Source organism: Nanorana parkeri, unplaced genomic scaffold, assembly GCF_000935625.1.
Source record: "Nanorana parkeri isolate BGI_ZX_2015 unplaced genomic scaffold, ASM93562v1 scaffold113, whole genome shotgun sequence".
Lineage (NCBI taxonomy): Eukaryota > Metazoa > Chordata > Amphibia > Anura > Dicroglossidae > Nanorana > Nanorana parkeri.
In genome coordinates, this window is record NW_017306381.1 from 1,977,714 (window position 1) to 2,005,214 (window position 27,501).

Sequence of the window (27,501 nt, forward strand, 5' to 3'; positions counted from 1 at the left end):
ACAGGTCCTGGAACACCTCTGGGCAAAGAGACCATGCTAGCATAAAAACTGAACAATCATGGCAGTGGAAGGTATTATACTTGGATGGCCTACATCTGTGTGCCAGTGCCCAATTCCTCCTAAAGGTGGCAGCATAACAGTGTTCCCAATTCTACTGACCCTGTGTCCCTTAGGGAACGGTTAAGTAAAAAGGGGGAAAAAAGAAAAAAAACACATTTTGGAAACATGGTTTATTATTACGATACAAAAATAAGGAAGAGGCACGTCAGAAGATAAGAGACATTGGAAAGACAGACACTGGAAAGACATTTAAGGTCACCGAGCCCGGGAGCGGGTAGATGTACGTCTGATGGGAGTGGTGTTTTTAGGCGTGTCCGCTTCACTCAGTTCTGCCTCCAGGTCTGTTAAATAAAAAAAGATGGACTGGTCATGTGACTTTTTTTAAAAAAAGATACAAGACCCAACCTTTGCTTTAATTGATACTTACCAGACTCCTCATCACTGGAGAACGTAATGGTTACTTTCTTCTGCTGTCTCCTAGGGGGGCGAGATTTTGGCGTCTGGAACTCGCTCTCCTCATTTACTGCCGGTGCTCTGTTCACAGACTTCAGAGGGCGCCTCTTGGCTGAGGAGAGATACAGATCGCACCGTCAATGGCCAGCAGGAATTCCAAGCATAAACAGATATAGCTTATTCCTTACTTATTTGACTTGCATATGCCATTATTTTTGAGGGAGACAATGTTGGGGGAGGTTAGTCAAGAGAAGGCTATGGGCAGACTAACATGGACAACTTAATTTAGTTGTAAAGGTTCCCCTCTAGTGAACTGCCATGTAAAGTCCAAATTATGATCAGATCTGGCCATGAAGCTTTTAAATTGTGCAACACGCTTTAAGGCTCATGCTGCGCAAACTGTTGGCGCTATATAAATCCTGTATAAAATAGTGATATAGCCAATTCTTTCAATGGTGGCAGAATCACCAACATTTGTCCTTCCATTACAACTTGCGAAGCTGCTCCTTAAAACACTTCTGAAACCCTGCCACTGCAACCTGGCTAGCAAATGACTGCAATATTGCAGGATTGGCTAACAAGGGAGTGACTGCAAACAATGATGCAAGTAAATTAGCTAGGGATGCACAGATACTAGTATTGGTGCCGATGCCTTGTATTTGGGAGAGTACTCGTACCCGCTCAGATGCCCGGTCTGATACTTGAACTTCCGGCATCAGGAAGCCGGGCAGCGCGTCATTACACGTACCCCAGCTTTCTGATTGGCCAGAAAGCCAGCTTCATGGTCATCACCTGGTGACGAGGGAGCATGGAGCCGGCTTCCATGGTAATCGGGAAGCCGGGTGGGGACTCATTACATGCCGCTTGGCTTCCTTAAATGTGACTTCTGGTTACGGTATTGGCGAGTACAGAAAAATATATATATCTGTACTCTATACCAAAAAAACCCATATTGGTGCATCCCTAATAGCAGCAATCCATTGGTTGGTGAAACCTCACCCATCTCATATTGTCTAGAATGTATACATTTTGCAGTGAAGCGGGTGTTACGTTAAAAACTGTGGGGGTCAGTGTTTTTCCCCCATAGTTCTCCTAAGGGTCACGGGAGGAGATAAACTAGCATCCTGAGACCCAAAGCTGAGACCACCGCAGCCGGGACGGATCCCAACATTACTGTCGAGATCCACCCAGCTGCGTGAGTGACAGCTGGCTCTGCCTATCTAGAGGCAGAGCCAGCTGTACCCGCCCCCTCCCCCGTCCGTTCCAGTCAGCGCTGGAGGATCAAACAAAGGAGGGGGGGATCCCTGCACGGAGCCGTGAGTGACAGTCCCGACTCTCTGCAGGGACATGATTGAGAAGTGAGCGAGCGACGGTATGTGTTCCCTCACCTCCCGATCTACTGAGCCGACCTGTGACAGTTTCATTGTCACAGGTCGGCTCGAACTATGAGGTGAGTGATTTTCACCACTCATATTTCTCCTTTAATACATTTTCAGGATCATTCACAGGATCCAGGACTTACCCGGAGCATTCTTGTTCACAGCAGACGGTGGTGGAGGGTTTTCACCTTCTGGAATGGCCTTCTCTGGAACATCAATGTTCTCCAGACCTTTGTTATGACACACGGTCAGCTTGTTCTCAAACTCATCAATCATACTCTGTAATGAGAGTTTAAATCAAGTAGGTCAACATAATTAGGCAGAGTGAAGGGATAACATGCTAATTACAAGATGAATGTTCAATAAATGTACAGATAGCAAGGCTGAGCCGGTACAGACAAGCTGCAGAGTGTAATCAAATTTGCATATTAACAGATTTCCCAGCTTCAAAGACAAAACAGTTCCAAAGAGAACTATGGCGTAACCTTTTTATCCCATAGTTCTTAGGCCTTGTTCACAACAAATGCAGAGCAGATCCGGTCAGGTTTCTGCACACGTAGTGCAGTGGGTTGTGCCGCGTTTTTGATGCGTTCAGGGCCGGTTTTGGTTAAAAAAAAATCTGGCGCCAACTCACGTGCAGGAGGATGGTTGCCTTCCCTGAGTGATGGAAGGGAACCTTGGCCAAGAATCGGATGGGGGTCCGATAGGGAAGCCCTGCATGCGCTGCAGCAGGTAATCCTGGAGTAGGTCCCAACGCATAGCAGGGTAGGCTCAGCCCTAAGGCAAACAAACATGAGCCCTAAAAACAACAAACATTACGATGTCCCTGTGTAGCCGGCGGAAACACAAAAAAACTGACTTGGGATGGAAGGAGGAGTCTATTTATTTAATGTGGTTGATGTGTTTCCTGTTGCAGGCAGGCGGAGCCTATATCTCGATGGCTGTCCTGGAAGATGACTGGGGAAAAATCACTTGCATGCGTTTATGCGTTCCAGAGCAGGTAAAATAGGGCTTTTGCCGCAGTTTTTTCACCTGCTCTGGATCTGCACGCTGCGATGTGAACTGGGAGGTCAAAATACCATAGGAATACATTGGACGCAGTTTTGATCCAGTCTGCACCTGCTCTGGATCTGCTCCGCGCTTGGTGTGAACAAGGCCTAAGGGGTCACGGGAGGACATAAACTTGCGTCCTCCCAAAGCTCAGTATATTATGGGCTATTGCTCGCTACATACTAAGAGCGCCGTAGCCAGTATGGATCCCGACAACACTGTCAAAATCCATACAACTGGCTGATTGACAACATTCTATCTATAGGCTGAGCCAGCTGTGCCCGCCCCCTCCTTGTCTGTTCCTCCACTCAGAGCTGGAGGATCGGAGCGGGGAATCCTTGCGGGGAGCAGTGACTGACAAGTCACCGTGCTCTGCAGGAAGATGATGGGGAAGTGAGCGAGTGACAGTATGTGTTCGCTCATTTCCCGATCAATAAAGCCAACATGTGAGTTTCAATGTCACACGTCGGCTCTAACTAAGAAGATGAGTGTAAAATCACTCACCTCATAGTTGTCCTTTCAGTTATAGCAAGAGGTCAAAATTGTCATTGTAGAGGTGTTTTTAGAGGGCGAACACCTCCCCATCAGGTTTGGGAAGAGGGGGTGGTGTACTGATGTCTGTCAGTGGAGAACTGGGTAGGTCTGACAACATTGCCTAGGATTTCGACGCAGCAGAGAGTTGTCTGTAACTTCCTGTTCTGTTGTAAGCAAGCACACTGAACTTCTGGTCAGGGCCGGGAATTGCTCTCCCTGCCACCCCAAGGCCAGGTTCCACAATGCTCCCCGCCAACCGAACCCCCCCAATCAACAGAATGGCAACCGGATGGCAGGGGCAGTTCTAGAGTTCTAATTTTTTTTCTTTCTTTATCACTTTTTTTTATCTTTTACATTTTTAGCTTGTCGGTTACTGTTTTTATTTTTATAATTTTCTATCTTGGTTTATTTTTAGATTTATTCTTATTTTACTTTATTTTTTCATTTAATTGTTTCTTATTTTTATATCAATTTTTTTTCACTTAACTTTATTGCCATCACAGAGGAAAAAACAACCCCGTGTGATAATTGGAGACGACAGGTTCTCTTTATTGACACAGTCACCTCCAAAACAGGAGTTTTAGCACAGCACAGAAGGCAACTTACCGCCCGGAACTTTATTTTCCAGGTGTCGAGGGACTCCACGCCGCTGCCTCGGTGGCCTTGTGGGGAATCCGGGCCTGCTTCTGGTATATCAGCAGCTCTCACTGAAGCACAGAGCTCTCTTCCAAAGTAAAGATGGGCTCTGCCACCTAGACACCATTGCCTGTATTTTATGAATGGGATGGACTACAGTTTTTGCAGAGGGTGGCGTAAAACAGATATCGACAAACATTCCCCCCATGGCTCACTTGGCCTAAAATGGAAGCCAACATAAGACAAGCTCAAGGTTGAGAAAGATGCATTTCCTATAGCTACCTTGAGACGTTTCCAAATTAAAGCTGTGTTTAGGGTCGCTTGGTCTTTTAAAACACAAGACCTTTATTTCACTGCAACACAGGTTACCCTTCACTACTGGGCACAGTAAAGGAAAGCTGGTTCCCAATTTGGCTCAGAACAATGCTGTATTGTAAGAACTCCCAGTCTTGGCAGACTGAACAGCAGCAGATTCTCCACCCTCGGTCTCTGGCACAGAGTATTTCAGTTTTTACACGGTGTGCCATTCACTGATGGGAAAAAAAGAGTACAACACTGGAGACTGAAGAATGCCGGCTGCTCTAATGTCCTTGTAAATGAGAACACTGTGCAGCACCACATAGAAAGAATGAGGATGAAGTAGCACAGGGCCCGACATTCGATTACTCTGGTAATTTTTTGAATACCAACATAGAGACATATAGCCCATTTACCACACTAATGCTCATTTTCCTGATAACGGTCCTGGTTTTGTTGAATTGGGCATTTCATTGACTAAGTCAGCCAGCCTTGACCAGCTTAACGCCATGTATTTGCGAGGACACAGTTCCAAAGCCCCAGTAAACCAATCAAAAGCACTACTCACGGACCAGACCCTGCAGCCCACCTATGCCAAGCACTCTTGTTATTTCGCTAGCCAATGAGCACAACAGGGAATAGGGACAGTCTCATTGGACAGGAAAATGGCACTTAGTGGGGCATATTTCAAGGTCAATGTGACTCTTTAACCTCCCTGGCGGTATGATTATCCCTTTACTTTTTAATTTCTCGCCGGTTCCGCCCCCTTGCAATGCTGGCGCTTGCAGGGAAGGAACCCGGAAGACGCCCGACTGTGGGTCAGGGTTACCGCTTTTGGCACGGAAAATATACCCCGGAGCCACACTCGTGATTACAGCCAGGAAGGTTAAATAAAAAAATATCTATCTATATTTTTACCAAGGAGCCTAAGCACCAGAAAACCTGGAGTGAACATGATCAATATTACCTTGAGTTCAGGTTTGGCTCCTTTGCGCATTTTCCCTATGATGCTCAAGAAGGAATTGTACACAGCGTCATCACTCAACTTGTCCCCGTAGCAATCAAAACAATCCTGCATTTTAACCAGACCTTTCTCCGAGAACGGCAGGAGGGAGAGGCAGTGGGCAAGGTCCCGCCATTGGCGCTCAGTTCTATGAAGGAAAAATAGAAATGTAAAACTGCTCCTACAACAGGATATTCCTTTAAAGACAGAAGATTCTACAAAAGGTGAACACAACACAATTTTTTGTTGTAGTTGGCCAAATGCATCAAAGCGATCAGTTGCTTGGCCAGCCTCTACACTTACAAACTAGTCCTGGTTTGATAGTTAAAAAGATAAAACTAACACCTAACCCTCTGCTGTGCTCTGTGGTTCTGTTTGCTGATACCAAGTCACTGTTTTGCCCTGCAGTGTGGTAGGGTCCAGTGGAAGTTATTCCAGAGCACAAAGAGGGACAAGGCAACCAATAGTCCCAGAAAGTCAGATATTCTTTCAGCTCTGTCAGCACTTTGCCCTCATTCACACCTGAACGTTTGTAGCGCGTTCTACGCTCGAACGCTCTACAAAACGCTCAAACACGAAAATCCCATTGTTTTCAATGGGTCTGGTTCACACCTTGGCGTATTTCAGCCCATCCCTAACGCGCTACAAAACGGCCCACGCCTGAAAAGGTACATGTACTACTTTGGGCCGTTTTTGTTGCGCGTTTCCATTGGGATACAGCCAAGTAGAAATCGGAAACGCGCGTTTGTCGCGCAATTTTTACTGCGAATCACGGTAAAAACGTGCGACAGACGCGCATATGCAATACGCCTAGGTGTGAACCAGGACTTAGACATCAGATCAGCAGTGCGAGCAGGGGAAAACACTAAATTTGTTTTTATTTGCAGGCAAGCAGCGTGCAGTCTGCTCTCACCTGGCGGTTCGGAAACGGTGGCACATCTTCTCCACCAAACTTTCAGTCTGCTTGTCCTTCGTGATGTAGGAGAGGAGATGTCTGAGTAGAATGAAACACAATAAACAGGAGGTAGTCGAATAAACCAACATAGAATTTAGCAACTATTCTACAGCCACTAACACATAGCGCTCCCTGTGGACAAAGCCCAATGGGGTATATTGCTCACTTCTATAGGCCTACAATGTGTAAGATTTTACATGCCTCCTTGATCATGTACAGACTTCTACAGCCATATGGAGGTCTTAACCATTCCCTACACCAGCAAGGGGAGAAGAAAAAAAACATTTTTGGCGTTCCATCTACTTTGAGACAAGATCTTTGATTTGATTATAAAATATAAGCTGTGATGTATTTAATAGCTGTTGCAGGATTAAAAAACACTTTAGAAGCAGAAGGGAAAGACGGTTGTCTGGAAAACAAGCAGAGGGCCTTTTGACTGTAGAAACCCATTTCATGTTTCTACATGTTTTTAGCACGCAGAAGTATTTATACGCACTACTTCTGTAGCTAGGGAAGACATAAAAAACGGGGATCAGCCATATTTGTGTTGCATACATGTGCTCCGTGTCTACCAGTTAAAGAACTGCTTCACTTTCCTCCATTACCATAGGCCATCCTGACAATAGGCCCTATCCTGTAAAATGTTTCTCAGTGGCCATCCTGACAATAGGCCCAGTAGGGGTCAGTAGGTGAGGAGATATTTGCTCAGTGCATCAGCATCTACACCTGCCCAACAAAACCAGCATACATATCTGTGTGAAAAGTGCTCTAAAGAATTATAATGCTGTGACAGGACAACCTCATGGTCAAGGCGGCAGCCCAAGGCATTCCATGCTGAAAAAGACACAGCATTTAAAGTATTTGTGAAGTTTGCAAAAGCCAATAACTAACTTTTCTGTTACAACTAAAAAAGTTATATCCTCTTTCTGGGCTTTTTCCTCCATGATCACATGACTGTGCTGCTTTTTCTCCTTCCAGAGAGTGAGGTTTGTGTCTGCAGCATGACATGTGATGTGCAGCAGCATGACTTACAGGACAGTGAGGTAAGCCATCAAACTAGGGGGAGTTTCTATAGTAGAGTGCAGCCAGCAGAATGACGTGAAGGATAGGAAGGAAAGCTCCTCTCAATCAGCAACACAGGTGTGTCTGTGTGTCTGTGTGTGTAAACACATTGCACTGTTGCTCCGATCCGTAAGCTCAGGGGAGGTGTGGTCAGACGACAACAGGAAGAGTGGGGCTGACAATCAGCACATATTTGCTACTGGAGTGTATAGTGAAGCATAAATGTACAACATAGTTAAGGAATGTATTAAAATATGCATTTTAGGGTTAACAAAATTTAAACTTTGCTACTATAAAAACCATAACATTTCCCCAAACACTCAAAGAATTTCCCTGCGTCACCACTTTCACTCCCATTATTATAGTCTGAGACAACTGAAATGAGGAAGTCCAACTTTAGATCGTACTGAGGACCCCTACTGGCAAAGCGGAAGACTGCTGTTGCCATCCTTGGAAAAAGATCATTAAAAAAAAGGGAAGGGAAAAAAACCCCATCAGACTTGTTGTGAAGGCGATACGACATGTTAAAAGGTGTGATGTGGATAGTCTGATGATATGACCTGATGAAGAGGGAGGTGTAAATGACAAGTGGTGATCAGGTGAAAAAGTTAGTGGTGCAGAGAAGGTTTTGCATGGAACCTGACAGGGAAGATCAAATCAGTATATCTTTGTCTCTCACAATTACCTCATTATGGTGTGAAAAGCGTCCTCCTCCACGCCACAGTCTGGATCAGAGAGGCGGCTGATAATGTCAGGTAAAAGGTTGTAAACAGCATTGCCCTGGGGGACACAAAAAACCCAGTGGTAAACAAATTCCTCTTGTAAGCGAGTGACATTTACCCCACCAACACCTCACTCAGCACACCTTGTTGGACAGCTCAGTGAAGAAATTCTTGGCCAACGAGGAGATCTCTTGGTCAGCATCTATGAGCAGAACTGCCATTTCACTGACTTGCCCTTTGACCTTGACCATGTCCTTCAGGATCAGATGGGTCATTACAATAGCAGATGTTTTACGCACTTCACGGGACTCATCTCGGAGTCTGCAACGACATGAGCGGAACTGGGGTGAATAAAGGCTACATGTTCGGTACTGGGAATTTACCATAAACCAGAAAGGCCTTTAAGTCACAGGAAACAAACCATGTTAAATATGATATTGTAATACTGTAGCTATTCAGACTGGCCTTGCAGTACAATGTAGAGCTTGTCCTAAAGCTCTGTGCAAGCTAAGATGAGAGAGACTGATCATTTAAAATGGTCTTAATTCATGAATGCATACATACCATATTTTTCCGTGTATAAGACTATACTTTATCTTCAAAATATTTATCTAAAAATGAAGGGGAGTCTTATACACGTGGGGCAGAGAGCAGAACCGCGGTTTCAAAACTGCCGATACCTCTGCAAACTAGCCACACGAGTGAAACTTCCGATTGCAGAGACAAGCTAACAGGTTTCCTCCAATAATGAGCCGTATGTACCCGACGTCAGCTGATGCTGCGGAGAGCGTGTAGCCAGTGCCCCAGATGCAACAAGGAGCCCATAAAAATGTCAGAACACAAACAAAATACCGGTAAATACCGGTACCAGTAAGCGGCTGTCTTACTCTGCAAAATATAAACTGGATGTAATCAGTTATGCAAAAAAGCATGGAAAATATTGATTTCTGAATTTTGAGTAAGAAAAGTGGGGGCGTCCTATACATGGGGGCATCTTATAGACGGAAAATTACGGTAATTTTGAAAGCAAGAATACCATATAAACAGTCTTGTTAGCAGTAAAGCAGATACAAATATTTCTGACAATGTAATTTTTTTTTTTAATTGTTTTCTTTTGCTTCATTTTGCAGTTAACCTGGCCATACATTGCTGACTTGGCCAAAAGTCGAGCATGGTGTGGCCCCCTGGGAAACAGGATGCCACCCCATCCGCAATCCTCGCAACGAGACTTGTATTCCATTTAATTGCATCAAAAGGAGAAGGTCTGAGAATTCTCAGGCAAACAGTGACTGCAGCCAGGAGAGTCCTCTCACATTGCCGACCATTTCTGAAAAAAGCAAGTCTCCTGGCCGCCAGGTTGTAGTACTTTAGGAGTTAAAGACCCAGCACATGTACTGTACTCCAATCCAGTGTTACAACTTCATCATTTCCCTTTCATGAGCGGTTTTATCCCAAGGCATCCCAAAAACACTGAAGGCAGAGTCAGCCAGGCAACTAAAAAACTTTCAGTTGAAGGGTCATCAATGACGGCCTCCATTTTACTTGCTACCATTGCCATTAAGAGGATGGAGCCATCTATTCCGTTTACCTGGCATAGAGGTGCGGAGTCCACGGTTCAATAAGATTTGGGAAGCGGATGCTGAGATCCCCCAGAGCAATCATGATATTAGAGCGGACGCCAGGCAAATGAGACTTCTCCAGGAGAGTGAAAATAAGACGCAGGTGAGAGTCGCAGAAATCGGAGCTGGAGGAGGAAATGCGTTAGATTGATCCATTCAGAAAAAATATGGAATACAGCAACATCATTTCCTAATCTTACCTGATCATCATGAACTTGGTTAGGGCGAGGGTGGCAGCTGTGCACAGGACAGGATCACTGTCTTTCCCAGAATTCTTACACACCTTGAGCACCAGTGGCAGAAACGCAGATAGGTATTGTTGGGCTAAGGGATAAAGCATCATACAAAATCACCTTCAATAAAAACTCAGTTTTCCAGAGCAAAAGTTTACAGATTTAAACACTTACTATTCAGAAGCTCATTTTCACAAATCTTTTGGATGAGTTCAGCATCGGCATCATCAGCGGATGCCCCAACCAGCCCCAGGTCTTCTTCTCCCATACTTTCATTGCCCTAAAAGCACACAGCATGACAAGAGAAATAACTCCACCACGTTCAGGACTTAAGCAAAAACAGATTCTCAAATGTGGCAAAGTCGAGAATACAACAAAAGAAAAAGGGCCTTCGTTCAAAGGAGAAACTATGAGGCGAGTGATTTCCACTAATCTTCATAGTTCGAGCCGACGTGTGACAATGAAAAACTGTTACACGTCGGCTCTAGTGATCGGGACGTGAGCAGAAACATGCCGCCGATCTGCTCACTTCGATAGTCTCCCTGCAGTGAACGGTGACCGTCACTGCTCCCTGCAGGGATTCCCCTCTGATCCTCCAGCGCAGACTGGAGGAATGGATGGGGAGGGCACGGCTGGCTCTGCCTCTAGATAGGCAGAGCCAGCTGTCACTGACGCAGCTGGGTGGATCGCAACAGTAATTTTGGGATCCGTTCCAGCTGCGGCGCTCACAGTATATTGCGGACAATAGCCCATGATATACTGAGCTTTGGGTTACGGGAGGACGCTAGTATATTCAGTCCCGTGACCCTAAAGAGAACTATGGGGGAAACACTTACCCCATAGTTCTCTTAACCAGAAAACCTGTCACTCTGGGTCTAGTTCGACTTTGGTATGGCAGTCCTGGCTTGAATGAAGAGCCTCCCCTGGGTGCAATGGGAGATTTGGAAATGGCTTGGAACACGGAAGTCCCGCCCCCTTGCCCTCCACCACGAGGCAAGCTCCACAGAGCACCCGACAGGGCAAATAGGCAGGGGGAAAGATAGGCTGAGTGTCTACCATTAAGTTTTGGGAGAGACCAGCTACCTCTTCTATGGAAACAACCTCTGTACCACAAGGCAAGGCTCAGGAATCCAGTACCCTAGCAGAGCCCCACAGAGGGTGACTGCTGACCTCAAGGCCATCCAGTCGGGACAAAGAAACAAACATTGCGCTGACCCAGACGGTAAGAAACACAATCAAAAACTGAGGGACGAGGTGGGTGGGAGGGGTTTTTAACCTTGTCTGATTGTGTTTCCTGTAGACTGAAGATCCAATCATCTCTCAGGTTGCTGTCCTGGAAGATGATTGGAGAAAGCATTATAAAACACGGACCTAAAAACAAAGTGGAACAGGATAAGGGTCCTATCTGATTTTAATTGTTGTCTGTCCTGTTTGCAGATTCCCCTTTACCGTTGTCAACAAAATAAGAAAATCTAAAAATTTTACAGTCATCATAAAAAAAAAGGTGAGGGAATCTCTCTCGTTGCAGAGACACATGATCTAGAGCAGGGGAAGGTAAACTCCAGCTGTGGTGCAACTACAAATGTCATTGGGCTTGCACAAGACTGACAGCTACATACATGACAGGATTTGTAGTTTCACCACAGCGCGAGGGCCAGTGTTTGGACAGTTGTCTCTAAAGCAGGGGTAGGCAAAGGCAAGTATTTCCCCTGGCTTACCATGTCTGAAGTGACAAAGTTGAACCCTCTACACATGCTACCCAAAACTGGAAAATAGATGCGGTTTGGAAATGTACATCCTCCTGCACTCACCCTGCTCTTTCTTTGCTTGCTTTTTCCCAGTTTCTCAGCTTCTTGTTCCTCCAACGATCTTTGCCTCCTGAGCTCTGCGCTGACTGTACATTCCAGATGCGCCACCAGTTGTAAGGCCATATCTCCAGCCAGAGACAGCAGGTGGGCGAGAAGGAAAGCTGGAACTGCCGACGCTACAGTGACCGGGAAAATAAATAAAAACCTGATGTTATCTAAAAATCAGCAGAACTTCTGCCTGGTGCCCACATGAGTTACTAAGGGGGACAAACCAAGCTGTGCAGCATTTACAGTCAAAAAAGGCACAAAAAAAAATGAAATGCCGTAACTGCACATTAATAAATGTAAATTATAGTATTTAGCATAGCAATTACTTTTTGGTTCACAAGCCATTATTTTTGTCTGTGTGCAGACCAAGACGTCGAGCAAAAGGGACGGTGTAAAAGGCAAAACAAAAATAGCTCCTTCACTTCCAAGAAAAAAAAAAAAAAAGTACAAAACGTCATTCACAGTCCTTTCAATTCTCAGGCCCTGCAGACAACAATTTTTTAAAAACTTGTCACATGTTACAATCGCCTCTGTATTTACCAGCAACATAGCATGGTCTACCCGACTGGACAAAACTGAATAGACTATTTTTGATGGGCCTTCAAACTACATAAATTTACTTAAAAAGTAGATTACACCGATTGTAAAAAAGGTATGGGACTTCATACCCTTTGTTCTTAGCCAAAATTTACTGTTTCTGGTCCCTTGTAGGTGTAGGCAGTCTCTCAGGTGTCTAAGACGACCCCCTAATTTTCCTACTTAAAACATAGGTTTTGGGCTATACTCGTCATATAAGACTCCCCCACTTCTGAGGCAACACCATTTAAAATCATCATGGATGCATGTGCGGTAATACTGTATGTACGGCAGCTTCGGCTACATACAGTATACCACGCTGAGCCGATCACGGCGAGCAATGTATTCTATTAATGAATACAAAGCTTGGATTGGCAGAGGTTGTGTACATCGCTCGCCGTGATTGGCTCAGCGCGGTATACTGTATGTAGCCGAAGCTACCATACATACAGCATTACCGCACATCCAGCGGGCTGACAGATTATGGATGTTAGTTTTGGGCCAGCTTGGCGCAAACGAACTTAAGGTATACATTGTATACCCGGCGTATAAGACAACCCCCGATTTTTGGGGGATGTTTTGAAGTATAAAAAGTAGTCTTATACGCCAGCAAATACAGTGCGTGTGTATAATATATATACATTTATACACACATATTTTATATATAATGGTTGTCATTTGTATAAAATGCTTATCATTTCTTCAGGGGAGTGACCCATTTCCCAGCTTTCCTTGAATCACCTTACCTTCTTGGTTGTCCAGCTCCTGCAGGACCTGTTGGCTGCATCTCTGTAAAACTTCAGCACAGATTTCCTCCGGCTCTTCTGCCATCTCATAAATCAGCCTCACTGCCGTCTCTTTGAAGGGCAACCAGTACAAGTTCTGCTGGGCGATTCCTGACATAGAACACAAGCACATTAGCTCGAAAGAATAGCTCCTTAGCAATACAGAATGCATTAGATTTTGGTTTGTTGGAAAGAAGAGGGTTGGAGGGAATGAGAGTACACTGCCACAGAGGGGGATTTGTGGACCCATGAAAATATGCATTTTAGCCAATTATTTTAGCCAATTAGTTCAGTATTCACATGCAACAACCAAATACATTTCCGGCCATGTTCTGGTGCCTGAAAAGGGAGTGCACAGGGTTTACCTCTAGGCTTCAAAGCCGCTGTGTTATAAAAATTAGCATTTACTACCTCCCCTGTCCAGCAATGCCAATGTCTTTTAGCGGCTGCTATTGACACCTCTGGGAGTTAAGCATACCATGCTTGCCACTGGGTGCTGTGGTTCCACCCAATGGCTGTTATGCCACTACCAAGATCTAAAATATTGTAGTGCCCAGTAGGAGAACCAAAGTGCACAGCAGGAGACATGCTATTCAAAGCATTTTACATAGGGAGCACCGAAATTTCGGCTGCCGAAACAAATCTGCCGAAAATGGCACTTGTCAAAATGCAGAGTACCAATTTTTTTTTGCCCAAAATCGAGGTGTATTCCTATTTTCTCTCCTCCCCGCTGCTCTATGTCCATTCTGACACAGCGTTCAGAGGGGAGGAGAGCGCTGTAAGCCACGATGTCACTGGAAGTTGAGCTCTCCTCTCACCCGGCTTGGCCTCCTGTGACAGGCACATCAGGATGTTTAGACCCCTGATGTTTCCCATGAGCCCCCAACTGTAAAGTAAAAAAGGGAAAAAATGTAGATTTAATATTTTTGGTTTAGAAATTTCATTTCGGTGCACCTCCAACTCCACACATATGAGACCTATCCAGTACTGTAACCCCTTTTAAAAACAGAAGTCAGGGACCAAATACAGTGCTCTCAGTGGCTACGGAGAAGTTTCCATTTGTAAGTGGGACAGAAGGTACCTTGTGGTTCCAGCTATTAGACAAGATTTTAAAGGTAAAAAAACGTTTAAAAAGGCCCACAAGCGCAACTTCACAGCAATAGATGCCGCCCCCCCCAACCGAGAGTTAACAGTTAGTTAGAGCCTTACCTCCTATAACAGCTTCTTTCAGGTTTTGGAAGAGGCAATGGTCATTTGGAAGGCGAAAGGGTGCCGATTTTTTACCAAGGGGTGACTGAAAACAAAAATAGAACATTTGCAAGTTACCTTTTTGATCAAGAGACCCTGTCACCATACCAATTTACCCATAAGGCCAATTTAGTAAGGAAGTTCAAAAACTTCACTAGACAACAAAAATTTATTTTTACTTCACGTCCATTAATTGCACATGGACAATACATACAAAACTGTAGGCAAGGCGATAAGCCCTCCCATTTACCAGCACGCCTCATTTTTGTAGCGCAGCAGTACCAAAAGCATGATTATAAAAACACGGCGGGGGTGGAATCTGTGCTCCTTAATGGACTCCAAGAAAGCAAAATTGAGAATACGAAATGCTATTTTTATTCTTGCCCACTGAGGGACAGTTAAAATGTTGAGCCTTCAGAACATCCAAAAATAAATAAATTACTGAGTGAGGTCAACCATGCAAACTAATGCCAAGAAGCACAGAAAAATGTGGGACTGCCTGCAACTTAGAGCTGCCGGAAGGATCTCACGCCTGCAGCTGGCATCAGATGAGGCTGCATCGTTCGCCTGGTACAAGACCAAGTGGCATTCACTGCAAGTCTGGGAAAAAAGTAGCTTGATGCCCAAATGTAGTAGAGTGCACCTTGATAGGAAAGTGTGGGGCCTGATCCTTACAAAGGATTACAAAGGGAATCCATCTTCCAGAAAGAAGCAGTGGCTGAAAGATTCTCACAGCCTAAACTGCACCCATACAAAGGAAAATATCCTATATCCTTTTGATGACATGGACCTCACCTTGTCCTTCTGCAGCTAGGGTTCGTTGCTGGATAAAGTTGCCACTTCAGGCACTCGGCTTGCACAGATGGCCCAAAACAACCACCCGGTGGGTTAACCCATATCAAATGGCTTAAAATTGAGTCTTCTAAAGCAGGCCTTCTTAAACTTTCTCCACTCGTGACCCCTTTTTGGCCGAGGACATTTTTTTAAAGGGACCCCCCGGCGTCGGTCAGTGTCTCTCTCGTCTCCCCCCCCCAGCGTCTCTCTCCTCTTCTCCCCCCTAGCACCAGTCAGTGTCTCTCTCCTCTACTCATCTCTCTCCCCCCCCAGCTGCTACCAGTTTCACAGCACTTACTACAGAGTCAGAGATTTCAACCAACCTTTCGGCTATCAGAAATTTTCAAGATGCAGTTGCAGACTTCTTGGGCGAGCTGATAATCCTTCTGTTCATCCTGAGCCAGACCCACATTCACAAGTGTCTCCAGGTTACTGAGCACAATTTCTGTCTGACCCCTGCAGAAGAGTATAGGCCAGTAAGATTACAGAAAGCAACCCCTAACACAATGGCTTGACGCGTATACTAAACTTACCGAGACATCATCCCCAGCATCATGACGGCAGCTCGGCGCTCCAGGTCAGAGCAAGGGGACTTGAGCGTAAACTTTTCCCAAAGCAACTGGGAAACAGCAGGTCGAATCTCCCCCTTCTGCACAAACTCCAGAACCTGGAATTGGAATACAATCATAGCTGAACTTAAAAGGTAATAAAAGTCAAGAAAAGAAAAAAGAAAGGGAGAAAGGGGGGAGGGTTTATACTTACGATCTCTTCCAAAGACTGGATCACCCCAGCAGACGAGTCGACCATAAGCAGAGAAAGATTACATATCAGATTCTGAGCTCTCACCCTAAAAGACAGAAAGGGTGCTTTTAGGAGGCTGTGGCTAGGTTAAAAATAGGTACTTGTCGAGTCTAGGGGTAGAGGAACAAGCTACAATATGTGCCTTATTCTTTCCTACGGCTTAAAAAAAAATAAACCTGAAGTTTAGCTATAATCATGACGCCTAGTTATGTCTAAATGTACACATCTGACACTGCTCATGGACAGCTAAAACCACACGTCAGACCTGAACATTTAAATGACCGCTGCAATATTTTATCTAGACAATCTGACTACAGTTGTTGGGGGCAACAACTTACCGTTCAGGTTCTGAGCCAGAAGAAAGGTACAGCTGGCGGTAAGCACTCACTACAGCATCACGAACACCAGGCTCCTTTGACCAGACAAGAGGCAGCATGCGGCGTACACCAATCACAGCCTGAGGAACCCCAAACTGTGACACCGTGACAAAGAACTCAATGACTTCCTGTACCACTGCAAAGAAAGAAACCCCAAAAAGGTTAGCTTATTCTAGTTTTGCACACTATTAAAGTTAACCTAAAAAAACACACCCACTGGAGTTCACCTGCCTAGCACCCAGTCTACCCAAAGTGACCCCAAAGACTTACAAATATTGTGGTTGATAACACACAGGTTTTTGAATCTGAAAACAGACATCAGTACTTCCCTATTGGTCTTTTTAAATGTTATAAATGATCCACACAGAGGCTCTGGAAGAGTTGTGTTGTTGGGATAACAAGGCTGCAATGGAGAATTATCACTGTGTAACCTAACAGACCATCGTGTAATATATGAATTAAACACTATAAAAAGAACAGTATGTAACTTGTCTGGATATGGATTGATAAAGCAAGCTTTATTAGGTATTACCCAGATATGGTCCGTGTGCAGATCCTGTCACCCTGCGTCTGGTACTCTTTACATCGAAATAGTGTACGTGCTATCCCATTAAAATAACGCCCCGTGTTCTCCTATGTGTTTCATATCTTTTTCTCATATACTAAAGTAGAATATCATTACAGAACGAACAAACAAGCCTATATTAGGATAACCGGATAAAGGCCGTATGCAAGTTAAGATGTCTTTCTTCCTAAACTGCTTACGTGTTATTTTAAGCAAAGATAAGACCTATAACCATATATGGTACCATAACTATTTCTTTGTCTGAGGTGTATATAAACCGAGACCTGACGTCAATAAAATTAGCATATTGTGACTATCACATCGTGTCTGTCATTTTGTGCTCCCGGAGCTCTGATAAGGGATTTCTCTGGTTGGTCCGGTTAAAAGAGTCCACGTACCCTAACATGTGTGTTAGTCAAACTACTTTTACAGAAGGATCTCTGCAGACAGGCCTTTGTTTGGTTCTAGCGGGTGAAATGTGAGGCCATCAACTCCAAAGCCTGCTGATAGTGTTCTTATGTTAACTTTTTGGGCCTAATTTCAAAGATGGCTAGATCTACCCTTGTTTCAATGTGTGGTTGTCAGCAAAAGCAAACCTTGCTTATGTATTTTCCCACATACAGTGAATGAAATTATACAAGTTTATGACACTCACCACAAGTATGATTCATTAAGATCACTCAAGGCAATAAAGTTTGTTGGTTACTCATAAGACCTACATATCAAAAGCTAGGAGTGTATTTTTTGTTGCTGTGGCACTAAGATCTGGAATACTCAATATGTTACCACTTAGAAAGCCATCCACAACTCTGCCCCCGGCTATATCCCTAACCTGGTCTCAAAGTATCACCCTAACCGCCCCCTCCGCTCTTAAATGACCTCTTGCTTTCCAGCTCAGTCATCAACTCCTCCCATGCTCACCTCCAGGGTAGAGTTTTTCCCAACCTTTGGAACTCTTTACACCAATCTGTCAGTCTCCCACTCGGACTGTCTTTAGGCATTCGATAAAGACTCATCTCTTCAAGGAAGCCTATCCCACCTCAACCTAACCACTAGACTGTCACTTTCTGAAACAATTCATCCCCACACAGCCACCTTTTGTATCACTTACCCCTCCCTTTTAGATTGTAAGCCCTCACGGGCGGGGCCCTTCTTACCATCTTCTCTTTTAACTGTCTTCCTTATATTGTAAAGCGCTGCGCAAACTGCCGTCATCATTCCAGAGTTCCATTAATAGCACTTATTACTTTTGAAGATAAACCAAAAAACCCTGCACTATATTATTCTTGGCTACATTCTTGGTGTCTGTATCCTGGGGTTTTATAACGTTAGCAAATCCATTCTCTGTTCTTACCGGACGAGGCAGCTTCATACATCATCTTGCTGATGACATCAATAGCTTCTTCAATCTTTAAGGCAAAATAGTGAGCATCTGTCAGGTACTGGACCAACATTTCTTGCTTGCTCAGTTCAGTCTGGTTCTGCTCATCTTGAGACAATTCAGAGCTCTTGCTTTCTGCAACAGGAGGTGGCAACTGCTCATCACTTGGCGGAGATTCCAAATTTGGGTCCTCTGCTGCTCAAAAGAGAGATCACAGATATTTTGAAAGATTTTATAGCATAGTAGGTATAATAAACAAGCAACGCACAACCTACAGTGGAAGCATATGTTATCAGACAAACCTGCTTGTGAATACCACTAAACAAAAATCAAGTCACAAGGACTGCATAACACATCTGATTCATGCAAACATTGTCAAGATGTTCAGTTTTGTAAGCATCAAAATGAGTGACCTAAGGGACCTCTTCTTGGGGTGTAGGAACAATGACACTAAGGATAGCTATGCTCAGTTTAGGGATTCCATGCCTTGACGAATATGTCAACTGCAAAAACAAACTTATTTGCTCCTTTTTGGACAGCTGAATTTATCATTGAAAGTGTCGCTATACCTGCTGTATACAGGTGAAACTCGAATAATTAGAATATCATGCAAAAGTAATTGCAGTAAGTGCTGCAAAAGGGGCCCAAACCAAGTACTGAGTACATATGCATGCTTGTACTTTTCAGAGGTCCGATATTGTTCTATGTACAATCCTTGTTTTATTGATTGCATGTAATAATCTACTTTTTTGAGGTTGTGGATTTGGGGTTCTTGGGGTTTTCATGAGCTGTAAGCCATAATCACCACAATTATGACAATTCACGGCTTGAACTATCTTGCTTTGCATGTAATGAGTCTCTCTCATATATTAGTTTCACATTTTAAGTTGCATTAGTGAAATAAATGAACTTTGCACGATATTCTAATTATTCGAGTTTCACCTGTAAGTGCAAAAAGAAAAACCCCAAAAATGCATTGATTCTACCAGAAATCTTTGATGACTACCAGCTCACAAGAAGGGGTTAAGTAGAGGGCTGTGTAACCCATCCGCAATAAAGCAGGCAAGGCTGTGTTGTAATGTGAGATAGGAGCAGAATATATGACAGTTATTTTCTGTATTGGAGATTTTTTTGTGCCTTGACATATGCTTCAAAGCAGAATCATAATGTATTGTGCACATGTAGTTTAGAACATTCTGATATGTAAGCATTTAAATATTGTGGATTACCGTGTAGTGGTGTTTAAATTTTAAAACCCAGTACAAGCAGATGCTACCTGTGAAGATTTGCTCCAGAATCCCCAGCACTGCATCCTCCTCTGCGTCCTCTCCCACGCCGAACAAGGAATCATCTGGGAATCTTGAAATCCCTTTCTTCACCAAGAAGATGGCATGTCTACAAAGAGGCAGAGATTGGGATGAGGAATGTCATAGCACAAATGCCAGCGGTTTACCCCCAGTGCCCCCCACACTGACTTGTAACTGGTGTTCTTCAGCAGATGCAAAATGCGCTCATGTAACTGCTGTATTGTATCGGTTTCCTCTTGGGGGTCATCTTCCTCGTTACGCTCCTGTGTGAGGGTGTGCAAAGTTTCCTTTAGCTCGGGGAGCATAGCTTCCCACTCTTCTTCTGGGGAAATCACCACCGCTATGGGGGAGAGAAAAACAAACCACACAAGAGGTCAAGGCAAAAGGTGATATACAACAGAGCCTATGCATTTATAACTTTTTAACTATGTTATCGGCTATGTTGGTTAATGCCGATCTATAAACATCCTAAGTCTTTATATATACCCTAGCAAAAAGGTGAATGCTCTAAACAGGAAAAGGTTGGAAATATTACAAAGGATGAAATGTAAAAAAGGTAGAAGGTAAAATGTGCAGAAAAGAGCAAAGAGTATAACAGCATGTGCAAGAGGAGTGTAGTTGTAGAAAGAGGACATCCAGTGCCGACGCTGGTCCCTGGCTCCTTGTGATTGATCTCTCGCTTTTCAGGGGAGACCTACTGCAGGAAAGCTTGGGGGACTAACAAGGCGGGGTTAGATACCCTAACTCTCCTTCCCCGAAAGGAGGATGAGATCATTCGCAGACAGAAGGCAGCAAGGGATAAGCATCAGCATTGAGTGTGACAGCTTCAGAGATCCATGTAAGCCGAAGTTGTTGACCTAACTTAGAGAACTATGGGGTTAAGGCTTTTCCCCATAGGTCTCCTTAGGGTAACGGGAGGACGCTAGTTTGTGTCCTCCTGTCACCCTAAGCTCAGTATACCGCGAGCTGTAGCTCACGGTATACTGAGACGCCGCAGTATACCACGAGCTGCTGCTCGTGGTATCCTGAGACGCCGCAGCTGAAGCAGATCCCGACAATTGTGCCGGGATCCGCCCAGCTGCGTGACAGGCAGAGCCAGCTGTCAATCTACAGGCAGAGCCAGCTGTACCCGCCCCCTCCCCCAGTCAGCGCTGGTGGATCGGAGGGGGGGGGGGAATCCAGCCCCTCCCCTGTCAAGGCAGAGAGCCGTGACAGGATCGAGAGGTGAGCTAACGCCGGTATGTGTGCGCTCACCTCCCGATCTACTGAGCCGACCTGTGACAGTCTCATTGTCACAGGTCGGCTAGAACGATGAGGTGAGTGAAAAGCATTCACCTCATAGTTCTCCTTTAAAAGGGAGCATGTGTGAGTGGGTGGACAGCAACAATGTTATTGAGATGGCAGCCATAAGAGATCTGAAGGGAGCGGACTCATGGAGCAGGATTACAGGGGCCAAGCCCAGACGCTGGTGTTAGCCATCACGGCGAGCATACCCAGTTGTTGCAAGGTCTTAAAGGACAGGGTTCACCTAGACCTGAGGACCACATCTCTGGTTCTGTATAGCACCCCACAGCTAACTCAACTTGATGCACCCACACAGGATTCAGGTGTTTGAAGCAACAGGCTAAACCTGCATCTTTTTCCAGGCAATGGTCTGGGACTAGACTCCCAAAGCTGTGCTGAGGAGTACACCGACTGGGAAAATGCTCAAAAGGCAATAGCCACAATAGCTAAAAAGCCAGACACTTGCTAGAAGTACCGGTAATGAGAATAACCAGGGTCTAAGATAAGTGCCCTTCACCTGTGCTGTATGATTAATACGGATTTTCCAATTGTGTATTCATAGCTAAGTGAATTTTCACCAGTCAACAAGCTAAAGGAAAATATTCCCATGAAGTGAACAGCCTTTTGGCCGTTAGTATATCAACCCCTTTGCCTCATCAAGGACTTCATCCATATAAATCAACTCCACCTCACATGGGCATTCCCAAACATACCTGGGGGTTTAACGCTCAGCTTCTCTTTAAGTTGTTTCAGTTTTTCGGTCTCTTTCTTGAGGGGCTCCTTCAGATCTGCACTACTAAGCTGAAAGTAGTTGTATAAAATTAAAATTTGATTCCAATTACATATATACCTTATCAAACATCAGTATATACACAGCAGTACCATTTTCTGACAGACTCTTGGGCATCAAAATATAATGGTTTGTGAGAACAAACGTCACATAAGTCAGAAATGGGAGGAAGATTGGGTAGTTTGGGTAGTAGACTGAATGGAAGAACAAATAGTGGTAAATGTGTTAATGCTGAATGTGAGGTATAAATAAATGTGTGTTTCGAATAAGAATAGCGTAATCAATAGAACAGACCCTTCTTAATGAATATATGGTATCTTTAATATTTATACAAGGGGAAACTTTATATTTGTGTATATTTTCAAAATGTGTAAATGTATTTAATGTGAAATAAAATATATATTAAACAGAGAAATGGCCAATGTTTTGGGGCCTTACAGGGTTGCTTTCTTTTAAATAAGGGAATTTACGAGGCCTGAAAACAAACATCTGACTCATGGGCCCTTAAATGTTCTGATGCAGTATCTGAACAGCACCTTCCATCACAAATGAGCACTCACTGACTACATTAGGCAAGTGCTTGGAGGGGGGCAGCTCTCGGCGGAAGTTTGTGAACCCCTTTTATTTGATTTTGTGGGCTTCCTAAAGGACACAAAATGGAGTAACACGGCTATTACTCACCTTACAAGTGAAAGGATTGTTGGCAAGGAAGGAGGCCAAAACCTGTATGGCATTCTTACAAACTTTCACTGACTTATCAAACAGCCGACCGACGACTAGAGTGACCACAGCCTGGAAGCGTGATAAAGGCAGAGCCTGGGGGGAAGAAAGTAAATAAATAAAACCAAATATGAGGAATTACAAATGGAGGGAACAGTAAAAGCCCAATTCAATAAAGCACCTTTTCTTGCACAATCCGATTGAAAATCTGTAGCACACAGGAGCGCACAAAAGTGTGCACATCGTGAATGTGTTCTTGCAGCGTATCCAGGAAGTTATCTCTTGTGTTCTTCTCGGTATCATCCAGGTGATCACCACTAAGCACACGGACAACCATTTCTCCTATGACAGTCAGCACTGCGTTCCTCATCATATAAGGCTGCAAAAAGAGAAAGGAACATGGGTGGATATGGCGCTGAGTGAAAAGCACGAGCCAGGAACTAAATGACTCCTCAGCGCACCTCTCCATCCAGGTAGTCCAGCAGCATACTGATATTGGGCATCATAATCGCAGGAATCCGCTCAGCTAGTTGAGTAATGAAGGTGGCTAAGGTCTTCACACTTGAGCTCTCCTTGGAAAGATCCTGACAAGACTTTTGGCCAATCTTCCTGTAAAGTTAGCAGAAAGATTCCAGTGACATTAGAAAAGGATTTTTATTTTAAAAAGGAAATATTTAAATATGGGTGACATTGCTAGTCTCCTGTGGCCTGGCTTTTATACTTAAGCCGTGGTTCACACCTAGGCGGCACCGTTTTAGCACGTTAGCAGCATGCGGTTATTTGCGTGATGCACATTTGTATGCGCGTTTTAACATGCATACATGACACGTTTTGATTGGCAGCTCAAACCATTGCGAGTAATGGAAGAACACGCAAAAACTCAAATGTGCAACATGCTTCTGTGGCATGTTTTTGGGCATTTGAAATTAAGTCTAAGGGGAGGAAAAGTTATTTTAACTGCCCAAAGAAGCTCCTGTATCTTTCAAGGCGTTTTTCTGCTCAGGTGAGAACAGGGCCATTAAAAATCATGTGATTTGTGTTGGGAAGTTAAAGCGATTCTCGAACTGCTCAAAAACTCCTAGGTGTGAACCGGGGCTAAAATGCTGAACTCCACGCGTAAAAGATAGAAAACCTTGTAGGTTTAGCCTGGGCAAAAAAGCAAAAAGCACAACGTATCCAATTCCTTGCTGCCTCAGCACTCCTCCACTTTCCGTGATGGACTACAATCTTAAAACAAATTCATAAACTAAACATGAGATTGTAGTCCCATCCCAGGAGTGAGCTTGGAGCGGTGACTACGCCACACACAGGGTGCACGGGGAACAAAAGTAGCCCCCCTCCAGAAGGAAGGACAGCGTCATCACCAATTCAGATGATTTGAGGATCTACAGCCGAGTGATACACAAATAAGATACATTTTTGTTAAAAATCCATTCAAGTATTTTAACTATAAAGATTTAACTCCTGAGTTTGTCATTTTAATGAAGAGCCTCAACCAGTCAAGTAACAATGAGGAACTGCTTATGCAGACACTGATCCTGAACAGACTGGTCCGAAAAGCAGAATGCATCAGAAGAGGCAATGGCTCTGCCATTGAGGCAAGTAAGCAGCTGTAGGAGAGGGTGACTTCATCAGTTTCAGTAAAAGGTACAGCTACCCTTTACGCCAAACAGTAAACTTTACTATGCAATTATAAAGTCAGTTACTAAAAAGCGTTGTATGACGAGCCACTCACCTCATGATCTCTCCTACCAGGGCCTTCATCCCATATTCTGTGGCCCACAATGTCAGAGCATGGACAAGTACAGGAGCCAGGTGCTCAAAGTGCTGCAGAAGTTGGATTACTTTCACACTGACACCTAAACGGGATGTAGAGAGGATCATAAAATAAGCTCTTGCGATGTTGTATCCCCCATCACTTTTAACAGCTACTAAAATAAAATGTTTATACAGCAAATTGCAGGCAGTACTTAAAATAGGAAGCTTCAATGTATAGGGTGGAAACCTTTTTTTTGGTTAAAATGTCTTGAAAGCAGAGAGATCTATTATTGCTTATATAACCCCTACATACATGAAAAGGCCGTTAGAGCCTTTCATAGTAAGGGGGTAAGGGTTGTATTAGAGCTAATATCTTCTAAGAAATACAACACCGGACAAGAAAAATGTGCGATCACAGAATAGAATGTTATGTGCTGTAGCATCTCCCTCACCTGTCTTGGAACATCTGTTTTCAGTGCTTCACATAAAGTGTAAAAGAGGAACCTGCCAGAATGGAAATATCAGAACTGTCATTGCCATTCTTGAAGGAGCATGCTCCATGGCTGTTATCCTTACCCTACTTCATGGAGAGCCGCTGACATGGAGCAGGCACATGTATGCCTGGTGAATTTACACAGTCCCTGCTTTAGCAAGGATAGGTTTGAGGTACGCAACTCTACTGCCACTAGCTGGGCATCACTAGTTCAGAGACTACAGGACTAGTTGCATCTCTTCCCCACCTGCCAGCAGATTGTAAAAGATAGGGATTTACAAGTACAGATACTTTTCCAGCTCCAAGACTAGAGAAACATTCAAAAAAAGTTAGGAGGTGGCTGTCATTTGTAAGGAGCACACGGAGTTCCTGGGATTTGTAATCGGTTTTCATGTAGGATTTTCTTTTTCTAAATATATACAAGTGATGCACCGATTCCATTTTTTCTAGTACAAGTACTGATACATTTTTGTTGTGTCATGTGACAGTTTTTCTAAAATACAGACTAATGATTTCAGGACAGTGGTGGAGCGCCAGAGCCCGGTCCCAGCTGCAGCCACCTGGTAGTTCGTGAAAATGCCAAGTATCGGCACCGGTATCTGAACATCCCTAGCAAATGATTAGCGCTCACATCTTCACCAAGCAATGAACTCTGTACACCCTGCTGGAGACCTTCTCTCCACACGCTCACCATGGACAACAGAGAAGTAGTAAGAGCAAGAAAGACCTGCAATTGTTTTGCATCAGAGTAATTGACGGTACCTTTAGTGAAAGGGGAGGTCAGACTGAGGAAAAAGATTTAGTTTACAGTTTTTATCTGACATTCATAGCAGATGTAATGGATTGTGCCATCAGTTTACCAAAGATATGTGATCACATCTCCCCTTCACCCTTTTGTGAGTAATGAACTCTGTTGTGCCCCCCAACTGGTCACTGTACATCCTGTAGGTCTCCTCATTGTCTGCACACTCAAGACTTCAGAAGGCAGAAATCGGATGAGAAAGACCTTCAATAAAGCTGCTGTGGGTCTGGCCTTACAGCGGCAGCGAGATCCTTCTCCACAGCCACCAAGATTACAGACCGGAGGCAACTGACAGAGATCACACCTTGGGAAGGAGTCACATTTGCCTTTGTTTCATCACGCGGCAGTACTAAAAACCTACCATTACAACAGAATCTAACTCACTACTGTAAGATATGGAGTCACCTTTATGCAGGTCAGGAGAACCGGCTTAGCCAGCTACATATCAGCATCAATAGCATATCAGCGTGACAACCAGGCATCTAGCATTTTCAGGGGGTCAGCAGTGGCAAGCTACACAATCCTAATGGCAGGTTCCCTTTTTAAGGTTTTAAAAACCTTGCTAATATTCTACAATTCAATTTGCTTGTGTGGTCAGTGCAAATAGCCCTTGCATGTTGTGCTTCCCATTAAGAAGTACAGCATCTACATAAATCGCAACACATAATGAAGCTCTTTACAGAGAGCCAATCCACAGTGGCCACCACACACAGCATACAATCCAGTATCTCATTCTCCCACACAATGCACAAATTCATCAGCGTGTTTTCAGCAGGAAAAGGAAGTCCACAAACACAAGTGGAAGACAATGGACCTGGTGGGAGATTCAGAAGAGGTTTCCCATCACCTCAAGAACCATTTTAGCCAGTGAGCCATTGGCCCCGTAATGATTAACAGAACACGGGCGACTAAAATCTTTGCAAGCCAAGGTTATGCACTTTGGAATACAACCTATGTGGCCTACATTTCAACTGATTTTCTGGAAGTTGTCCAGCAGCAGACTGCAGTGACAGTAAAAAAAAAGCAAGAAAGTCATGTGACCATATAAAATGGCTTACCCAACCATCATAGTTGTCTGTGTTGCCACCGCTTAAGAGATTGCCATCTAATATATCAAATTTAACTTTCATAATACACATGGCACTACCTTTGTTTTATAGGCTATACCCAGGCCAGAATTGATGACTTTACAACTTCTGTTCCCCACATCTGGGTCAGCAAAGACATAAAACGGCAATGTCATCTCTATTACGGCCGGCTTGCTTATGTATGGATTAAGTACTGAAAGCATGGAGTCCGGTACTTACTCAGTGTGTCATTGGAGCGTTTCACAGCTACTCCCAGGAGATGCGATAATGCCTCCCACAAAGGCTTGTTCTTCAGAGCTCCTATGCTCGGATTTTCCATCATCTTATAGCAGCAGCCGGTTACCATGCTGAAAATAAAGTGAGGTCACACAAATGGAAAAGCAAACCGTTTTATTCAGATTAAATAGCAGATGTCATAGACGGCCATCAGATTACCAAAGATATGTGCTCATATCTCCCCTTCACCCATTAGTGAGTAATGAACTCTGCCCTGCCCTCTTACTGGTCACCGCACATCCTGTAGGTCCCCATCAGTGCCTGCACACTCAGACTTCTGAGGGCAGAAATATACAAGAGACCTGCAATTAAGCTGCTGTGGGTCTGGCCTTACAGCGGCAGCGAGATGCTTCTCCACAGCCACCAAGATTACAGACCGGGGCAATAGGCAGAGATCACATACACACAGAGAAAGGAGGAGTCACATTCGCCTTGGTCTCATCATATGGCAGAATAGGTCAAAATCAGACAATTTTAGAGTGTTTTGTTTACAAGTTTATAGTGGTTAAGCCTCAGTGGCGGCCATTAGTGCAGTGTACACGACTCACAGATGTGAG

The 27,501-nt window shown here is 44.3% G+C and overlaps 1 protein-coding gene across 2 annotated transcripts in view; it reads right to left on the bottom strand.

The window, feature by feature from the left end:
- Positions 1-315: 315 nt before the first annotated feature.
- The window catches only part of NCAPD2 (non-SMC condensin I complex subunit D2), a 30,973-nt gene continuing 3,787 nt past the window's right edge, over positions 316-27,501 (bottom strand). Inside the window, exons 6-31 of one of the 2 annotated variants that reach the window (XM_018553237.1) lie at positions 26,888-27,015; positions 24,263-24,386; positions 22,989-23,136; positions 22,709-22,906; positions 22,489-22,623; positions 21,731-21,818; positions 19,902-20,073; positions 19,703-19,821; positions 18,400-18,621; positions 16,442-16,616; positions 16,065-16,149; positions 15,836-15,969; positions 15,626-15,758; positions 14,430-14,514; positions 13,182-13,331; positions 11,815-11,987; positions 10,178-10,283; positions 9,971-10,094; positions 9,740-9,895; positions 8,295-8,472; positions 8,115-8,209; positions 6,326-6,406; positions 5,377-5,560; positions 2,055-2,171; positions 488-620; positions 316-401 (exon numbers count right to left, since the gene is read on the bottom strand). In XM_018553237.1, the coding sequence (XP_018408739.1) occupies positions 316-401; positions 488-620; positions 2,055-2,171; positions 5,377-5,560; positions 6,326-6,406; positions 8,115-8,209; positions 8,295-8,472; positions 9,740-9,895; positions 9,971-10,094; positions 10,178-10,283; positions 11,815-11,987; positions 13,182-13,331; positions 14,430-14,514; positions 15,626-15,758; positions 15,836-15,969; positions 16,065-16,149; positions 16,442-16,616; positions 18,400-18,621; positions 19,703-19,821; positions 19,902-20,073; positions 21,731-21,818; positions 22,489-22,623; positions 22,709-22,906; positions 22,989-23,136; positions 24,263-24,386; positions 26,888-27,015 (3,529 nt within the window). Of the gene's footprint in view, positions 402-487; positions 621-2,054; positions 2,172-5,376; positions 5,561-6,325; positions 6,407-8,114; positions 8,210-8,294; positions 8,473-9,739; positions 9,896-9,970; positions 10,095-10,177; positions 10,284-11,814; positions 11,988-13,181; positions 13,332-14,429; positions 14,515-15,625; positions 15,759-15,835; positions 15,970-16,064; positions 16,150-16,441; positions 16,617-18,399; positions 18,622-19,699; positions 19,822-19,901; positions 20,074-21,730; positions 21,819-22,488; positions 22,624-22,708; positions 22,907-22,988; positions 23,137-24,262; positions 24,387-26,887; positions 27,016-27,501 lie in introns of both variants that reach the window. The other variant, XM_018553238.1, reaches the window with a different exon arrangement.